General features: G+C 40.5%; 1 protein-coding gene across 2 annotated transcripts in view; it reads left to right on the top strand.

Annotated features, from left to right (window-relative positions):
* Positions 1-19110, top strand: part of SYN2 (synapsin II) — a 356436-nt gene that overhangs the window by 332624 nt on the left and 4702 nt on the right. For both annotated transcript variants that reach the window (XM_075833843.1, XM_075833844.1), the window contains exons 11-12: positions 844-904; positions 15056-15296. In XM_075833843.1, the coding sequence (XP_075689958.1) occupies positions 844-904; positions 15056-15296 (302 nt within the window). The remainder of the gene's footprint in view (positions 1-843; positions 905-15055; positions 15297-19110) is intronic.

Raw genomic sequence — 19110 nt, 5'->3', positions numbered from 1 at the left:
GGTGCTGCCTCTTCATACTGCTGATCGGTGTGGGTCCAGGGGTACATTGATTGGATAAGCCATTACTGCAATTTCCTGGAAAACTCCTTTAAAAATGTCTTGGTGAAATTTAGACAATGTTCACACTAGGTTTATGCTCTTCGTTTAACATATATGCCGGGGAAAAGCTCCCAACGTATATGTTAAACGGAGGCTGTGACAGTGGCATTCGTCACCTATAGTCTAATATAGCACCTGTTTAATGTATATGTCATGAGAGCTTTTCATTACATATATTTTACACAGTTGCTATTATAGCCTATGCTCATGACATATACGTTAAATGGATGCCTGTGATGCATTCCATACAGTGGCAAATGTCACCTATAGACTCCCATTTTAAAAAAGTATACCATGCGGTATGCATTTTTTTTTAATGAATGCCTCTGAATAGGATAGCATAGTCAAGTACACTATTTTATCTAGCAATAATAAAAAAAAGCTATATCAACGTATACCAGCCTGACGTAGGCCAAAGGTCGGTCTTTTGGCCTTTGTCGGGTGTATAGGAGCCTATGGATGCGTTTTGCACATACGTCGGGAGCTTTCTGGGTGTATACGTGAAACATTCACTGCAAACGCAGTGTGAACACAGTCTTTAAGCCCTTTGTGTGCTAGATTATAGGAAAGCATATATATGTTACCATACTTTGTATTACAGTCACTAAAATATGAGTGCAAGTCTCAATTTCCGTCGTAAATCTATTCCAGTTTCCTTTTGTGTTTTCTATCCTGGTGGAAGAGAGTCTAGATCTGTGTAAGAAATCGTAAATCTAATCCGTGTTTCTCATTTCTGTTTTTCAGAGCGGAACAATGAAAGAATCCGAGCAGAGCAAGATTCCAGCACAGCGACCTCCACCTCAAGGTTGTTTGCAGTACATTCTCGACTGTAATGGCGTTTCAGTAGGACCAAAACAAGTCCAGGCTGTGTGAGGGGTTGGTGAAGAGGGGTTCTAGCCAAAAAACAAAAAAAAAAAGCAAAAAGGAAAACAAAAATGTTGTGCAGTATTTGCCATGTTTCAGTGCTGACCTGGACTGTGTTTTTCTATGCAGTGTCACCTCCTTCTGTCTAGTCTTTCCCTCTCTATGTCTTCGCCTGTGACGCTATCTTCTCTTTTCTCTGTTTAACTTGTGATTCAGAGCTGATGTAACCAGTATACCCAGAATTGTGCCTCTTTCAAGTCCAACCTGACTGTTTATTATAACTGATTTCTTTTTTTATGTATTGTGGGGATTAACACCTTACTCGAGTTTCAAACCTCCGACTTTACATCAAGCGTGTATGTATGTATGTAAGCGTGAGAACACGTGACCTGGAGATCACTTGCATGAAACGATTAAGAAGATCAATGAGTTGAAATCCAGGTTTATCTGAGTTATTGAATTCCGGGGCTACTTTCTTTTTGTAATTTTATAGATTTTGCTGTCATTGTTAGCATGAGTAGACTTAGTAAACATGGACTTTAGTACCGTCTGTTTTCGTGACTCCATAAAATGACATTCTCATGCGGAGGTGTGCGTTCAGTACTTTTTAGCATTCTTGTGTAAGTGTGATTTGCACGCCATATGGATAGGCCACTAGTGCAATATTTGTGATAGAGTATAATATGTTTCATTGTAGTCCACGTATTCTGTCCTGGCTTTTGTGGCTTAAGAGCACAGAACAAGTGATTGAAAAACATAACTTATATCTATGGAATTGTGACTTCTGCAGATCACTTTCCTTCTCCTCATACCTGCTTATACCTTATTGTTGTCAGTCTGAGGTGTAAATATTACAGAGAAGCTCGGAGAATATTCCTTGACTTCTTGTTATACATGTATCTCTCAATAGCCATAATGTGTGATGTGACCCTCACATTGATTTATAGCTTAGCACTACCCAAAGAGGCAATAGGCAATCATGCTGTGCTTAAGAGTTTTTATTGGTACAACAGTTATTGCCTTCAGTCTTAGGTCGATCCAAAGATCACAGTCTGTTAGATCGGGTCAGCTAACTATAGGCACGGATAGACCCCTACAGTAAGATGTGGGAGAAAATGTACAATTTAAAGAGTAGATGAGATGGTGATATATTTATACTTTATCAGTTAACCCGCTGTCTTCTTAATACAAGTTGTAATACTGAGCTTTATGCTGTTAGTATGGATGGTCCTTCACCAGCATTAGTTGTTTGGCTCAATAGAAGCTTCACAACTCTTGTTATCGGTTTACTTGCTATGTGTGGTCATTGAAATCCTTATAACATGTGTTTCGTTTCACCGTGAAAATATCTGCAGAAACGGAAGGACCTGTTCTTACCGGCAGAGGTGCTTTTTTTTAAGGCTCATGACACTATTTCTTAGGATCATTAGTTAGAAGATAGGTTTGAAGACTGGTTGGCCGGTTCTGTTTGAGTAGATTGAGTAGTCACCTGTGTGGCATACTGGCTTTCTCTAGTCCCCTAGTTCTGCCTTTCTGTAATGGGGTTGTATGAGAAGATAAAAACATGGCTGCCATTTTCCAGAAACAACTCCACTTTTTGTCTATGGACTGTGTCTTGTATTGCCGCTCAGCCCCATCGGGGCATTTTTTGTCATTAAAAGCGAAATGAAATATTGCGATAAATCTTGGACAACAACAGATTTAAAACCAAATAATAGTGTATGCTCAGCTATTCGGACTGAGCTGTAATACCAGACACAGCCCACAGCCCATGGTCATGAATGGTGTTGTTTCTGGAAGAAAGAAGACATGTTTTAGAATCATATATAACCCCTTTAAGTCTTGGCATGTGTTTTAATATTTCATTTATTAAGATGGACATTTGTGAATCGTAACTTATTTGTCATACTTATTTCACTAACCCTTTGTCATAACTGTTGTGTTTGTCATTTACCCCATTCCCTTGCACTGTCTTCTCCATACCAACTTTTGTCCGTTCTCTTTTTATTGTGTGTTTTTGTATTCTACTGCCCAATAAAAAAGCCCATATATCAAGACTAACATTATCCAAGGGCTTATATCACTGAACGTTGGTAGACATAATTTATCACCACAGACTATTAAGTCCATTGCGCTTTAACAACTGAGGAAGTGTTCACTACTTAACTCCAGAGATATTGCGAAGTAACAATGGGAGCGTGAGGAATACAATTGTTAGCGCTCATTGTACGCAAAGATCATCTTTTGTCATTTTGTGTCTGAAGTGCAGCTAAAATAGTGATTGTAGATTCACGACGGCCTTACTGGCTTCCAGTTTATAATATCCCACATGCACTGGTCATCCTACAGTAAAGACATACATATATAAAGGTTCCAGTTTGTGCATGCAGTTATGTGTGGTTCTCGCCGCTTGAGTGTCTCTTGTCATTCTGTGTGCGCAGTGTGCCAGCAGGAAAGGGTTAAAAGCCGACACAGGAAGCCACTTAGGGGTTAATTCTGTTTCTATGATATATGAAGATGTTAAATGCCGTTAGTAACATTTGAGATTACTATATATTTTTGGCATGTAAGCATGTTTCAGTGCAATGTTGTGGAAAAACGGGTCAGTTGTCCTAAAATGTAGATTTCATGTATTTGGTTTTTATTTTTTAAGTTTTATGTTCCTGTTTGTTAGACTTTTTTTTTGTACAAAGCCAGTTATGTGGCACAGAGTACATGATGGATGTTTGACTGCAGTAATTTATGTGAAATATCTTGTACAGCTTAATGTGCAATAAAGGAAATAACATCTGCCTTCGGTGTATGGTTTTTGGGTCTTAACATTCAAGTATTATAATTATTAATTACAAATGGAATATCCATGGCAATAAACATTATCAGACTGACCAACCAACTCTTAGTGTATGCTATAATCTGATCATGGTACAATATTATTTTTACATTATCAGTCAATTTTTGGTAAATAGGTCTTACAGATAAATTATATAGTGGTCTAATTTTACATCCCTACTAAATACCACATATCTGTTCACACCTCCACGTCCTTATAGTCAGTTCCCTTGTGCTGTAAAAATTAGGAGAGAAATTGACATCTAAGCAGATCACATTGCTTTCAATGAAAACCATTTTGAAACAAAAGTAATCACAAAGTTCAGATTTCATGCCATATGGCTTTTTTTTTTTTTTTTTTTGGCTCAAAAGAGTTGCATGCTTTGCGTCTTGGTCCAGAATGGGCTGTGGCCATTAATATTAATGGCGGGCCAGAGGAAGCCTAACAGATGTGAACAAAGTTCTGTCATCCAGTCATTTCTGTAGATGTCACCACATGTGTAGATTCCCTATTTAAAACTTCTCATTGGTGCATTTCTCTTAGGGTATGTTCACACGGCCAAATTTCAGACGTATACGAGGCGTATTATGCCTCGTTTTACGTCTGAAAATATGGCTACAATACGTCGGCAAACATCTGCCCATTCATTTGAATGGGTTTGCCGACATACTGTGCAGACGACCTGTTATTTACGCGTCGTCGTTTGACAGCTGTCAAACGACGACTCGTAAAAATACAGCCTCGTCAAAAGAAGTGCAGGACACTTCTTTCAGACGTTTTTGGAGCTGTTTTCTCATAGACTCCAATGAAAACAGCTCCAAAAACGAGTTGGTAAAAAAATGAGTTGGTAAAAATGCGAGTTGGTAAAAAACGTCTGAAAAGCAGGGTCTGTTTTCCCTTGAAAACAGCTCTGGATTTTCAGACGTTTTGGTTGACTACGTGTGAACATACCCTAAAGGGGTTTCCACTGTGGACAATCTTCTGATAACAAGCTGATCACTGATTGCTGCTGGAACAGCCATAGTCTACAAGAGAATCCGGCAACAGGTGTTCAGTTTCCTTGCTGCGCCACAACAGGGGAAATCCATGTACTACACAAAAGAGCCGGGTCCTCTAGATCAAAAGACTTTTCTAGTAGCTGCTCTCAGTGTTGGATACTAGATGAGGAGGACTCCAGACAAACGCTTTAAGTTACTCTATTATGTCCATCCTTCCATAGGCTGCTCATACATATTAGATAATTACCAGATTAATGTTGATTCACCATTAATCATTCCACACATGGGATTGCTGGTGATTAATCCCTCCAGTGCCATTCTCAGGAAAGGTGAAAGATGAAAAAGACTAACATGGCCAATCCCCTTTTTTCTCAACATTGGACAGCCAACGGGATTTGCAATTAAATTAATATGCATTGATAGCTTTAGTCTAGAGCTAGTTGGGTGCTCGTGCCATGCAGCGGGATGCAATAAGCTTGGGTGAGCGCGTTATGTAGAAGGTCACACCATAGTTCAACTTCAGCTATAACCTAGTATCCAAAAAGTGTTTCATGACCTTCGTATTCTGTTGAATTGTGGAATGAAAAGAAGGCCCACAGCATAAGAACCATCAATGAACACTGCTATGATGACTTAGCTACCGGATGCTTTTGCTCTTCTACGGCCTATCTGTGTAAGTCGAATTTATAAGGCTGCCCGTACATACGCAATATTTGTTGAGTACGTTTTTTTTGGAGTTTTATATGCAAACATTCCCATAAAAACAGGAGGGAGATGGAACATCTGATAGGAATACCCACTGCCATATATCTTAGAGAAAAACAATACCTTTGGAAAGAAAAAAATGCAACTTATGGTTAGCCGTAAGCACAGACATCCAAGGGGATCAGAAAGTGCCCTGTAGATATTACATTGTCGGCAGATCCTGCCATAAACAGTGGGATCTACTGACAACAATCAAATATCTATCGTCAGCTCAAGGCTCTGTTTCCATAGGAAAAATATTGCAAATTGTATGCATTAATCCTCCTTATTTGAGCGGTCCATTGTTGTTGAAATTTGTATTGCAAACCCATAACTTTGAATATGTCAATGTCATTCTGTAAATGCCGTTACATTTAGTTTTAGCCAAATTGAAATCGGTGCAAAAGTAGATCATTTGATATGTACAATGAACATGGTCAATTGTATTCCTCATCTTCCATGCATTCTTCAGACTCATTGTAATAGACTGTCATTTTAAATCATGAATCTTTGTAAAGGCAAATTTATATTATATATATTCGAGGAACCCAATGAAATGTTACCGTAACAGTACGTACTGCAAAAAGTATTTCTCAATGGTGCTGCCGTTACGATTAATCACGTGATATTGTATTGACCAAAGGGGAGAGAACTTCTCTGATAATGGAATTGATCTGCAACAGTAGCGAGTATGGCCAAATCTACTTATAAGGCACTGTGCGTAATAATACACTAGCTCATAACGGAGCCATGACAGCCATGAATATATACCAAAACCAATGGTGAAAATTAACTGAGTAAGGCTAATATATACAGAGTCTAATTGTAGTCAGTACCTAGACATGTTGGTTGACAGTCAAAGAAATATTGTCCATATACTATGCAACACTATTAGTAACAAAGGTACAGTTTATGTATAGAATATGTGTTATTGACTCCAAGGGTCAAATATAAACCGCAATCCTCCATTGTGTGCACAGTGATTCCATGTAGACGATGACAGACCCAAACTCTAATCATACATTGTTTAAAGCCTATCTCTTGTACTACAATTATAAGTGATATGATTTTGCTTACCACTGGGTATTCTACCTCTCTGCCTCCAAAATGATCGTCCTCTTCCAATTTCCAACCTCATGCTATCTGACTATTCTGTATGTTACCACTTTAATACATTCTAAAATCCTGCTGAAATAATGGTTGATGGTAATCATCTATATCTATCCAAAGAATCCAGATTATAATGGTTCTAACCATATTAGGGTATATCGGTAATACCAATTAGACTCCGGTCACATAATGTAAAGGTTACACATTCAACTTACACGTTTGTAGAGCGCTGCCAATTGTATGCTCCAGATACACACAATTGTATATACAGTTGCACACATCTGCCATTGATTCACATCGTATAAAACATAACTGCTGCCAGACCTTCAGGGACCGGCGCTAGAGCGGGGGACGTTTCAAAGTATGACACCTGTTAATTTATTATTTTATACCCTCCCCTGCCCTCCTGTAAAACTCCTGTAAAACCCCTTTAAATAACTTTTATTGGTTTTATTGGAGAGTTAGCTGTTGATGCACGATCACATGGTGTCATTTCTCCATTAAAATCCGCTTTCGAATGAGGTAACTTACAGATTTCTGTATCTTTTATTATTTACAATAGAGAGTCGGTTAAGCATGAGGTTTTAGAAAAGTTTAGGTTTGTGGCTTCATTATTTAAGAATATTTAATGTGTATTAATCTGTCAGGGTACCCTCTAAATTTGCTGTAACTGGTCATATTCTAGAGTCGTTGCATCAAAAACTGGATTTATCTTCTAGGGTTTAGGGTTTCTCTAAAAGATGCAATCATTATATGTCTCCATTTGTTTGACTTTAGAATTTTTTGTTTTAGAAGGAACATTTTCTACAGATAACTTGTGAAACTGTGGAATTGGCTTCAGGCCAGATGTGTAAAACAGAGGATTTCACATAGACTAAGTATGATAAAAAAAACAACTAACTATTCAATGTAAAAATATTCAGTTCATTAGTGTTTATATTAATGCCCCCATTTTATGACAATCTCGTGTTACATTTATGGAAATTGATGGATTATTAGTGTTAATGGGGTTCTCCAGTCCCAAAAAATTGATTGCCTATCTTTAGGATAGGCCAAAAATATCTGATCGGTCAGGGTCCGACTCCCGGCACCCCTGCCGATCAGCTGTTTTGAAGGGGCCGTAGCGCTGCTTCCCCTTTATTTCCTTTACTGCTCACACTGCAAATTGCCAACGCACTTGTAGCCGTGGTTCACAGTATTGCAACCTTTGCCTATTAAAGTGAATGGGAGAAGGTGGTAATACAGTGAGCCGCCGCTACAAATGTGTCGGTGATTCACTGTGTGACCAGCAAAGGAAATGAAAGGGAAGCAGTGCTCCCACGAGCTCTTTGGCCCCTTCAGAACAGCTGAACGGCGGGGGGTGCTGGGAGTCGGACCCCGACCAATTTCATATTGATGGCCTATTCTGAGGATAGGCCATTGAGTTTTTGGGAGTGGACAACCCCTTTAAGCTTTTTAGTGTCTATGTATAAGCTAAGAAGCTGTTAGGAAGCTAATGCTAGTACACCTTCAGTAGTCGTAATTGCTTCAGTCTGTGTCAGACCACTCCTTCCCCATAACTTCTGCTTGCTAGGCCACTCATTCTCCAACTTGTGCCATGTTTTTGGTGTGTCAGACCACTCCTTTATTTCCTCTTCTGTGTGCCGGACCACTCCTTTATTTTCTCCTCTGTGTTATAGACCACTCCCTAATTTTCTCCTTTGTGTGCCAGACCACTCCTTTATTTTATTGTCTGTGTGCCAGACAATCCCTTCACTTTCTCCTGTGTACCAGACCACTCATTAATTTTCTCCTCTGTGTGCCAGACCCCTCCTAAGTTTTCTCCTATGTGTTCCAGACCACTCCTTAGTTTTCTCTCATGTGTTCCAGACCACTCTTTCGTTTTCTCCTGTGTGCCAGACCAATCCTGCAGTTTCTCCTCTGTGTGCCAGACCACTCCTTCATTTTCTCCTCTGCCTGCCCAACAACTTCTTAATTTTCTCCTCTGTGTGCCCGACAACGCCTTCATTTTCTCCTCTGTGTGCCCGACAACTCCTTCATTTTCTCCTCTGTGTGCCAGACCACTCATTAATTTTCTCCTCTGTGTGCCAGACCCCTCCTTAGTTTTCTCCTATGTGTTCCAGACCACTCCTTAGTTTTCTCTTGTGTTTCAGACCACTCTTTCGTTTTCTCCTCTGTGTGCCAGACCACTCCTTCATTTTCTCCTCTGCCTGTCAGAACACTCCTTCATTTTCTCCTGTGTGCCAGGCCACTCTTTCATTTTCTCCTCTGTGTGCCCGACAACTCCTTCATTTTCTCCTCTGTGTGCCAGACCACTCCTTCATTTTCTCCTCTGCCTACCAGACCACTAATTTTTCTCATCTGTTTGCCAGACCACTGCATCTCAAGCTTTTCTGTTTTCTATACCACTCCATGTTCAATCCTGTATGTACCAGACCACTAATTCCACAACTCACCTATTTTAGTAGACCACTCCTTCAAAGTTCTTCTTTGTACCAGACCAGTCTTTTTATCTTACGCTGTATGCCAGACCACTCTTCCCAACTCTCCTATATGCCATAATACTCCTTCTCCATCTCGGTTTCTTTTTGCCAGTCCACTTCTTACCATGATGTGCTCTGTTTCACATGACAGAAACAATTCCGTGTGTAACTATGCAATAATAGAGGACATACAGTATGGACAGGGCAAGTACATTCAGCACTGAATCAGAAGTCTGTGTGAAGGAGAAGAACCAGGTCCAAAAATCCAGGGTCAGACTGTTAAGTTAGCGTTAGTTACTACTTGGATACTAGCTTTACATATTAACTGGGGAACCACTGGAACTGGCAGGATGTCAACTACACTATTTGGACTCAGCGCTGACTGGTCCTTCCCTTTGACATTGCTGACAGTACCAATGACTGAACGGCACTATCTTGGGCCACACTACAGCCTTCACGTACATGTTTATGGTCCTAGGCCACGTTTTAACATTGTGGCGTGTTTGGCTACTATGCTGGCTAGCTTAAATATATGTTATGGTGCAAAAATGTTATGCATTACAATTAACACTGGTCTGACAGAGGTAAGTTGTATTTGACTCAATTATAATTTAGCAGTTTGTCTGTCGTGATGTTTTATTAATGTGTGCAGGAATTTACTCTCATCTGCATTGTTAGTCAAATATTTTTTTGTGCTAAGAATAGCCCTGAAGACAAAACTAATGGCATCCTATTAATCTGTCAGTCATACTGTACTTTCTGGATTATACCGGTACAGGGGGAAACTAGTATTCTAAAAAGCAGAATCAGCAGAAGCTCACTCAGACCACATGCAGACACTTGATATCAGCCACAATGTTCTGCTAAACTAAGGAAGCAGAAAAGCTTCACATATTGCCTTTTCACTGATCTGCTGATCGGCTTACTAATGAATTGCACAATTCTGTACTAAATATATGTGAACTGCCTGCAAATATGAGATGTTAACCTGGGTCATGGTATAAAAGTAATGTTGATTAATTATTTGAATCATACATCACGAGCAAGTCATTACTTATACTAGAATGTTGCTTATTGGCATTGCCCTTGGAAATTGTGAAGCAACTATAACCATCTTTATTCCTCTGGTTATCAACCACTGAGCACCTGTTAAACCAACTTCTTTAATAGTTTTTTTTCCATATACTGTGAATGGGTTGCCCCAATGCAAAATCTGTAACAGGGAGTACCAATTATAACACAGGATTTAAAGTACTGACCTCCTCAAACGGGAAGACGTACCTTTTGGGCCCACTCAGAACCCCGCTGTGAACACAACCTCTGCAGCACATAAAGTTGCGCCCCTGGTCGGTGGCGATGGCTTTAAAATGATGCTATATTCACATCCATACATATTACAAGGGTCAGAATTATTGTCAAGATGTCCAGGTATAACTGCTGCTTGTAAAGTATGTGGTGGCCTAGGGACCATTTTGCCCCTATGGTCTCTGCCTCTTTTATGTGCCCATCTTCATATCTACTGAACACTATATCAGCTACAATTGCAGAATGCATTTAGGGCACCAATATTCAGATCACTATACACTTTATTTATGGGATTGAAACAGTAAACCACAGTTGTCCTTATGTGTACAGAACTGTAGGAAATTGGGTTGGCAAGTCTCCCTGAGGTGTAAAACATGAAAAACAAAAGCCTCTCTAAAAGAAAGGAAATAAAAGCCAGTACATTGTCATTCTGTTTGTTAGAAGCCCATAAAATCTAGACGATCATGACCAGAATATATGGTCCATATTCTTTTTCTTTTAAATTCTTTATGTATTTTCTCTTTCTTTTTGTTAATTCATCATCAATTAAAAAAAAGGTAGAAAAAAGACATATACCATATATACCATACATATACCATATATTACATATACATCGTATAAAAAATAATCCTTTGTAAGAATTCACATTACAAAAAAGCCTTTTTTTAACTGCCTTCCTCTTCCCTACCCCCTCCAAATATCCCACGGGTGAGAAAAAAATGATAAAAGTATAAGTAAAGGAAAACCTCACTACGCTATAGAAATTCCATGAAAATCGGTCCAGCACTCAAATATCTCTTCATAATGGGCCTTAGAAGACGATTGACCCTCTGCATCGTAATTTTATATAATAACTTTAGAAGATTGGGATATCCTTTCCCAAGTACTGCCGAACAGTACTTAAAAGTCATCCATGTCATATGGATTCAGTTTGCATCTCCTTCACCACATCAAATACAAAAATCTGAAGCCCTTAAAGGGAAGGTGTCATGATTTTATTTTTTTTATTATATTGCTTTTAATATAATGTAAACAACAATTGTATTTACTTGTGTTGTCACTTTCTACTTTTTAATGTATTCATACTTTTACTTGTCTATGGGGGCTGCCATTTTTTTCCATCTCTTTATGTGTCGATTAACGACACATACAGAGATGAAATACGGCAGCTACAATGCATAGGAGTCAATGAACGGCTCCTGTCCATTACATCTGCTATCTGGCTCTGTTCTGCGCAGACGCAGGTCAGAGTCACACAGCAGAGAAGCTGTTTGTAGGGAGATAGCAGGCGCCATTATGAAGACCAGCTGCACTGCAGGTAAGGTGTGTGTCTCTGTCTGTCCGTCTCTCTCTCTCACAGACCCCCGCTCTCGTGACCCCTGACGGGCCTACCCATGTTAGAGACAGCGGACAGACAATCACTGGTGTTTTGTATTAGAGCAGGGGTGATGTCACGGGAAGAGGCATATAATTAGGTGTCATCAGCGTAGAGATGGCACTGGAAGCCAAATCTGCTGATGGTTTGTCCAATAGGAGCTGTGTAGAGAGAAAAGAGAAGCGGACCTAGGACTGATTCCTGAGGAACCCCGACAGCAAGGGGAAGAGGAGAAGAAGTGGAACCAGCAAATGACACACTGAACGAGCGGTCAGAGAGATAGGAGGAAGACCAAGATAGAGCAGCGTCCTTGAGGCCAATAGAGTGGAGCATCTTAAGTAGGAGTTTGTGGTCTACAGTGTCAAAGGCAGCAGAGAGATCCAGAAGAATCAGTAGAGAGTATTTGCCATTAGATTTAGCCGCCAAGAGATCATTTGAGAATTTAGTAAGGGCAGTTTCTGTGGAATGTAGAGTGCGGAAACCAGATTGTAAGGGGTCTAGCATGGAGTTAGCAGAGAGATAGCGGATAAGGCGAGATTAGACCAAGCGTTCCAGGAGTTTGGAGATAAAGGGCAGATTAGAGACTGGTCGGTAGTTAGCAGCGCTGGATGGGTCAAGAGTTGTTTTTTTCAGTAATGGGTTTATAATGGCATGTTTAAAAGAGGAGGGAAAGATACCAGAGGAAAGAGAGAGGTTAAATATTTTAGTTAGGTGACCAGTGACAGCTGGGGAGAGGGACTGGAGGAGGTGTGAGGATAGGATCACTTGGACAGGTAGTAAGACGAGAAGAAGAGAGTAGCCTAGAGACTTCTTCTTCTGTTATCGGGTCAAATGCTGAGAGTGAAGAAGAGGGAGTGCGGGAGGGAAGGGGATCGATGTTACTAGGGGACTGGGAGATAATATCATGGCGGAAGTTTTGTCAATTTTAACTTTAAAATAAGTGGCCAGGTCTTCAGCACTGAGATCTGTGATTGGCGTCTGCATTTTAGGACTATGGAGGGAGTGAAAAATATCAAAGAGGCGTTTTGTATTATTAGATAGTTGGGAGATGAGAGAGGTGAAATAGACTTGTTTGGCTCGGTGAAGGGCAGAGTTGTAAGTTCTCAGCATAAATTTGTAATGGAGGAAATCTGCATCCAAATGTGATTTTCTCCACAGTCGTTCGGCACATCTCAAGCACCGCTGAAGAAAGCGGGATTGAGGCATGTGCCAGGGTTGTCGTCGTCTTTGTCGAGTAGTTCGGAGTGTAGGGGGGGCTGCTTCATCCAATGTATTCTTGAGAGTGTTATTGTAACGTTTGGCAGCCAGATTGGGACAGGAGAGGGAAGAGATAGGGGACAATGAGGACTGTAGACTGTCTATGAGTTTCTGAGTGTTAATGGCATGTAGATTTCTGTATGTCTGATACGTAGGGATGACCTGAGAAGGCAGAGAATATTTGATAGTAAAGGAGAGAAGGTTGTGGTCAGAGAGCGGGAGAGGAGAGTTAATAAAGTCAGAAACTGAGCAGAGACGGAAGACCAGGTCAAGTGAATGGCCGTCTTCATGTGTAGAAGAGTTAGTAAGTTGTGACAGACCTAGGGACGAGGTTAAAGATAGAAACTGGGAGGCAGATGCCGCTACTGTATTATGCTGCAGATTTTCCGCAACAAGATCTGTTGCGGAAAATCCGCAGTGTTTACGCTATGTGTGAACTTGCCCGTAAAGTAAATTTCCACCTGTCAGGGCTCTATTTTTCTTTTCCAGAGCTCAAATCCTCTACATAAATCTAGAGTTTTAATGGCTGCAGCCACCTGGAGGGGGAGCCTACATCAAGTGCCTATTAGTGGGGGCTGAACGCAGACATCATTTTGGCATGAATGTCTATGCCAAAGATATGGAGCGCTGTATCGAAAGACTGAGCCCTCATCAAAGCATTTTAGACTTATTTAGATGGAAGGATGGAGATTCACTTTAATACCATGTTCCCACAGGGCGGATACGCTGCGTAAAATCACACAGTGCATCCTTCCTGGAACCCGCAGGGAATTCTGGCCAGAAAAACGTGCCAAAGTGTGGTGCAGTTTTTCGGGCAGAATATCCGCTGCGGAAAACAAAATAAGTTTATACTTAGCCCGTTCTCCATGTCATGGCGACGCATCCCTCTGTTCTCCCTGCAGTCCGGCCTCCTTGGATGAATCTGCAGCCCATCTGACTGCTGCAGCCTGTGATTGGCTGCAGCAGTCACATGGGATGAAACGTCATCCCAGAAGGCCGAGCTGCATGAAGAAAAACGGAACGCGACACTATGAGAACGCACCGGCACTAAGTATTGTCTTTTTTTTCCGATTTGTGATTTTTGCGGCGGAATCACAACTCACAACATTTGAAGTCAATGGGGGAAAACCCACAACAGAAAACTAGCGATTCCGAAGCATAAATTGATATGCTGCAAATTAAAAACCTGCACGCAGTTCAATTTATGAACGTTTTTTCTGTGGATTCTTTACGCAGCGTGTTGATGACATTTGTTCAAATCTCATCATCCACTATGCTGCTACTGTATGAAATACGTTGCGGAAAATCCACACTGTTTACACTAAGACTTCTTCAGATATGACCGTATTTTCCCCAAAAATTAAAACAAGAGAATTATTGCTTCACTACTGGGTGTTAAAGTATCTTACTTACATATTCTCATGTCCTTTCGGTACTTTACTTGGACTCTAACCTCTTCTCATCAATGGATAATTTAATCTACGCTTTTTACTGTTCTTTACAACATAGAGCGCCATGTTTATACCTGGGCAATAACCATTGCCCGGAGACATATCAAATGATGTATTATCTTTAGAACTGATAAAATATATTCTATGCATGCGGGAGCTTACATGTTATGTTTTGTGAAGGGATACTAGAGAAGTATGGTAAGATTTTCATGTCTGCTGAGATGTATTAGCTGTCTGGTTGGTGAAAATGAGAAAAATAGTAACTTATTCTATGACGCAGTGCAAGGGAAATTATACCGTCAAGCCAATACTAATAGCCCTGTGGTATTCTTATCATAGACTGTTATATCGTGCAGCAGTCGGCAATAAAAATACTATTTTGGCTATATGCCCATAAAGATTGCCTCACTTTAGCTTGCATATAATTTGCACAGTATATTTACCATTGCCTCACCTCAAAGATACTGGGTGAGATAAGATTTGTTTTAGATCCCATTAGTGCTTTAACAATGTGAAGTTTTCTTTTATACTAAACATAGGGGGCCCAGTGCAACCCCAAGGATTACAATCTGATAGTCAACCGCCGCCACAACGTGTAGACAAGCAAGAGCCTCCTGATCAAGACCTACTTCCACAGATTGAACCACAAAGGCCTTCAACCTCTGCAGGTCAGCAACCACCTTCTGTAGGACAGACATCATCTCCTGTCAGCAATGTGGAGTCACTACCAAGCCATCAGATGGAGCCACCTCAAAAAACCCAACCTCATCCACCGTTGAAGTAAGATCCTAGTGAATATATAATAATTTTTCTTGCTCTCTTCGATAAACTTAGAATGTGCCATCAGACTGGGCAGATATCACAAGGAAACAATATGAATTGATCCCATTTGGGAAATGGGCACTAATGGGTAATATAACCACACTTAACGTCATTGACTCCCAACAGGTGAATGATGAAAGGACATAAGATTAGTAGCACAATTATTATGAAGTTCAGCGACAAGCACTGCAAGCATCACAAAGATCTTCTAAATGAAATGATGGGGTGCCTAATATAACGATTGGCACCCTATTCTGGCCTAGATGTGCCATAAGATAGAGGGAAATTGAAAAGACATGAAATGCCTGCAGCTGGGACCTAAGGGATTTTAAACTTACTAGAGAATTATACTTTAGATCTTAATTTAAAAAAAAAGTATATCGCGAAGGCTTTGTTCGCACTAGCGTAATGGCTTATCCTTATAACGGACAGATCGGTTTAATGGGGTCCACCTGAGTTAACAGCAAGAATAGTGCTACAGACTACGCTACCCTTGCCATAAAAAAATACCGGAATGCTTGATAGAATCCCAGACAGAACCCTGGAGCGCAGATAAGAACCGAGCCAAATTGCTGCAGAAAAATTCTGATTTTAAAATTTCACTATAAAAAATGAATTTAGTCATTTCTAATTGTACGTCTAAATATGTTTAAACAGAACAAGTTTTTCAGGGGTGTACTTACTTTCAGCAATGTAACAAGAAAAAACGTAAAAGAACTGGAGTCAAATTATCATTCTCCCTGCAGCAACATGACATGGAAGCAATTAACATCAATGGGCATGAATTAATTTTAATGGTCTAGAATCTAGATGATTTACTGAGCTGCTTGACACGATTCTCAGTTTTAGCTAACAAAAAAACAAAACACCTCTATAAATTTGACATGTCTAAATTGGTTGTTTTATCAAGACAACCCATTTCTTTCTGCCTTGTGGCCATATGGACTTCATAGAGGTGGGTCCCCCACTTAAAGCCCACCTTTATGACTCACAGCAGAGAGCGCGACTACTCTGGCGGACTCTACATGACCATATACTACATACACTGATTAAAAGAGAGCTTGCAATACAACATATCCCCTGTCATGGCTGCTGCAGGGGAAATTAGAGGTAACAGATTTATAAAAAACAATTATTTTTTTCTGAAAGTGAATACAGATCATTGATTTTGCTTATACAGCAATCTACAGATTCAGCATTAGCCGTATCAGATGGACTGTAGCCCGTCATCATTTTCCTTAATTAGAAGTCATCTTTGTCTTTCACACCTGATAGCCCATTATGTAATAGTACAAAAAGATCTTTCCTCATTTTGCAATCAGCATTAAGAACTGGTATTATTAGAAACACATCCTATCACGTGAGTTCAGTGTGGTTATTATTGGGAGGTGTCACAAAAAATTGAGGAAATCCTTGCGTGATTAGTCATAGTCCTCCCACATTTACAGTATATCTCTCCTGGCTTGTAAAACTATCTCTTACTCCCACCATCTACCTGATGTTAAGTCTAAGGCTGTGTTCACACAACCTATTTTCAGACGTAAACGAGGCGTATTATGCCTCGTTTTACGTCTGAAAATAGGGCTCCAATACGTCGGCAAACATCTGCCCATTCATTTGAATGGGTTTGCCGACGTATTGTGCAGACGACCTGTAATTTACGCGTCGTCGTTTGACAGCTGTCAAACGACGACGCGTAAATGGTCTGCCTCGGCAAAGAAATGCAGAGCACTTCTTTGCCACGTAATTTGAGCTGTTCTTCATTGAACTCAATGAAGCACAGCTCAAGATTTACGAGCGTCTCAGACGGCTCGCAAAATGCGAGGAGGAGCATTTACGTGTGAAACGAGGCAGCTGTTTTCTCTTGAAAACAGTCTGTCTTTTCACATGTAAATGACAGCTAGCGTGTGCACATACCCTAAGTCTTCAACCTTTTCAATAAAACATCTTCCTGTTTTCATTCTCAGCGACAATTATAACATGGCTCATCTATATTATTATATATGGATTATTATTATGTCTTCCTTAGATAAACCTTACTCCTTTACAAGGGCTCATTCATGGATCCTGCAGCACATGGAGTCTCACAGGTCCATATTACGGACTATGTCTGTAATAATATATTTTTGACTCTCCTATACACATGCATGCTCGGCACTGCAGACTAAATAACGAGCAAAAGGATCGGACATGTTGAAATTTGACATGCCCGATCCTCCTCTCCCCTGACATCTGCCGTCGGGGGAGAGTGGGGACGCCGTCATACACATTAGATAGTCAGCTGGTCCTGGGCAAGTTTGGCCGTCATGCATCTGATGTGTATGGCCAGCTTTAGGGCTTACTCACATGAACGTGGGGAAACTCGAATGTGAAAAACGGCCATTTATCATGTCCGAGTTGCCCCCGTGCAGGTCCCGTTTTCACAGATCCCCATAGACCTGGCTCTATGGAGGGATCAGTGAAAACGGAAGAAAATAGGACATGTTCTGTTTTTCAACTGACCCTTCAAGGTTCGTTGAAAGAACGGCCATGTGAACGGCCCCATGGAAAGCCGTTGTTTTAACGGCCCTCAGACGGACGTATTCAACGTTCGTTTGAATAAGCCCTTACTCTCAGTGTTAGCAGACCGAGCGATTACTTCTCGTTTAACTTCACATGAGTCGTCAAAGCCCCGTTATCACCATCCTGGGCCTGAACATTAATTAAATTATAATTCATCCAACATATGGGGTCTCCATACGAAGGCTCAAAGAGGTACACTACATTTTTTAATTGAATTATATTAATGTTTCAGAATATATTGTAACATCTGTTTCAACTACTTGGTGCAACCATCACTGGTATACTTAAAGAATTTTACTATAATTTATAAGGTTGGAAATTACTACACAGCTTTATTGCATGTTGTTTTGGATATTGACCCCATTTTGAATATTTTTCAGATCCCTCATTTACTGATTGACTTTAATTCAGACCATAGCTATTACGTGGGTTCCTAGTCAGGACAGGGCCATTGTAAAATATTGATTTTTCTTTTTTTTATCTGTCAACCATTTCTCTGCTGCTTACGAGGTGGTTTGTGAGGTCATTGCCCTGCTGAGAGGACAAGCTGCATCCAAGCCATGACTTTCTGGCAGTGGAGCTAGGATTTCTGCCAGAATAACCTGATGCATCTTGGAATTCATGGTTTCATTAAGGATCTGAATCAGGATAACAAGGCTACATTATAGCTTATACAAATGCCCAGCGCTGGCCTTATGTTGGATAATGCCCTATAGGGTACCTTCTGTTTTCCCCCCTCCCCTGTATTGTGTTCTGCCATACAATTAAGGCCTCGTTCACATCTGCGTTGTGGCATGCATTTTAGCGGGTCCGTTGAAATAAGGGCCTGTTCACATCACCGTCTGTGCTCCGTTGAGGGGTTCCGTCAGAGGTTTCCGTCGGGTTAACCCCTCATCAGAAAGCAGTCGGAAACCTAAGCTTCCGTTTCCTTCACCATTGATATCAATAGTGACGGAAACCTAGCTAATGGTTTACGTTTGTTACCGTTGTGACAGAGTTCCGACGTTTTTAACTTTGCATCTTTCTTGCTTTAATTTTTAGTCTGCGCATGTGCAGAAAAAACGGATCTGTTAAACGTAGTGCATAACTGATACAAACGGATGGCATATCAGTTTGTATCCGTCAGCCAATGATTTCAATGTTAAAAAAAAACGGAATGCTCCTTTACATCAGGTTTCCGTAATTTTTGACGGAAACAATAGCGCAGAAG

This window comes from Rhinoderma darwinii, chromosome 7 (genome assembly GCF_050947455.1).
Source record: "Rhinoderma darwinii isolate aRhiDar2 chromosome 7, aRhiDar2.hap1, whole genome shotgun sequence".
NCBI lineage: Eukaryota > Metazoa > Chordata > Amphibia > Anura > Rhinodermatidae > Rhinoderma > Rhinoderma darwinii.
Note: the sequence above shows the minus strand (reverse complement) of the source record. Positions and strands in the feature narration are given on the sequence as shown.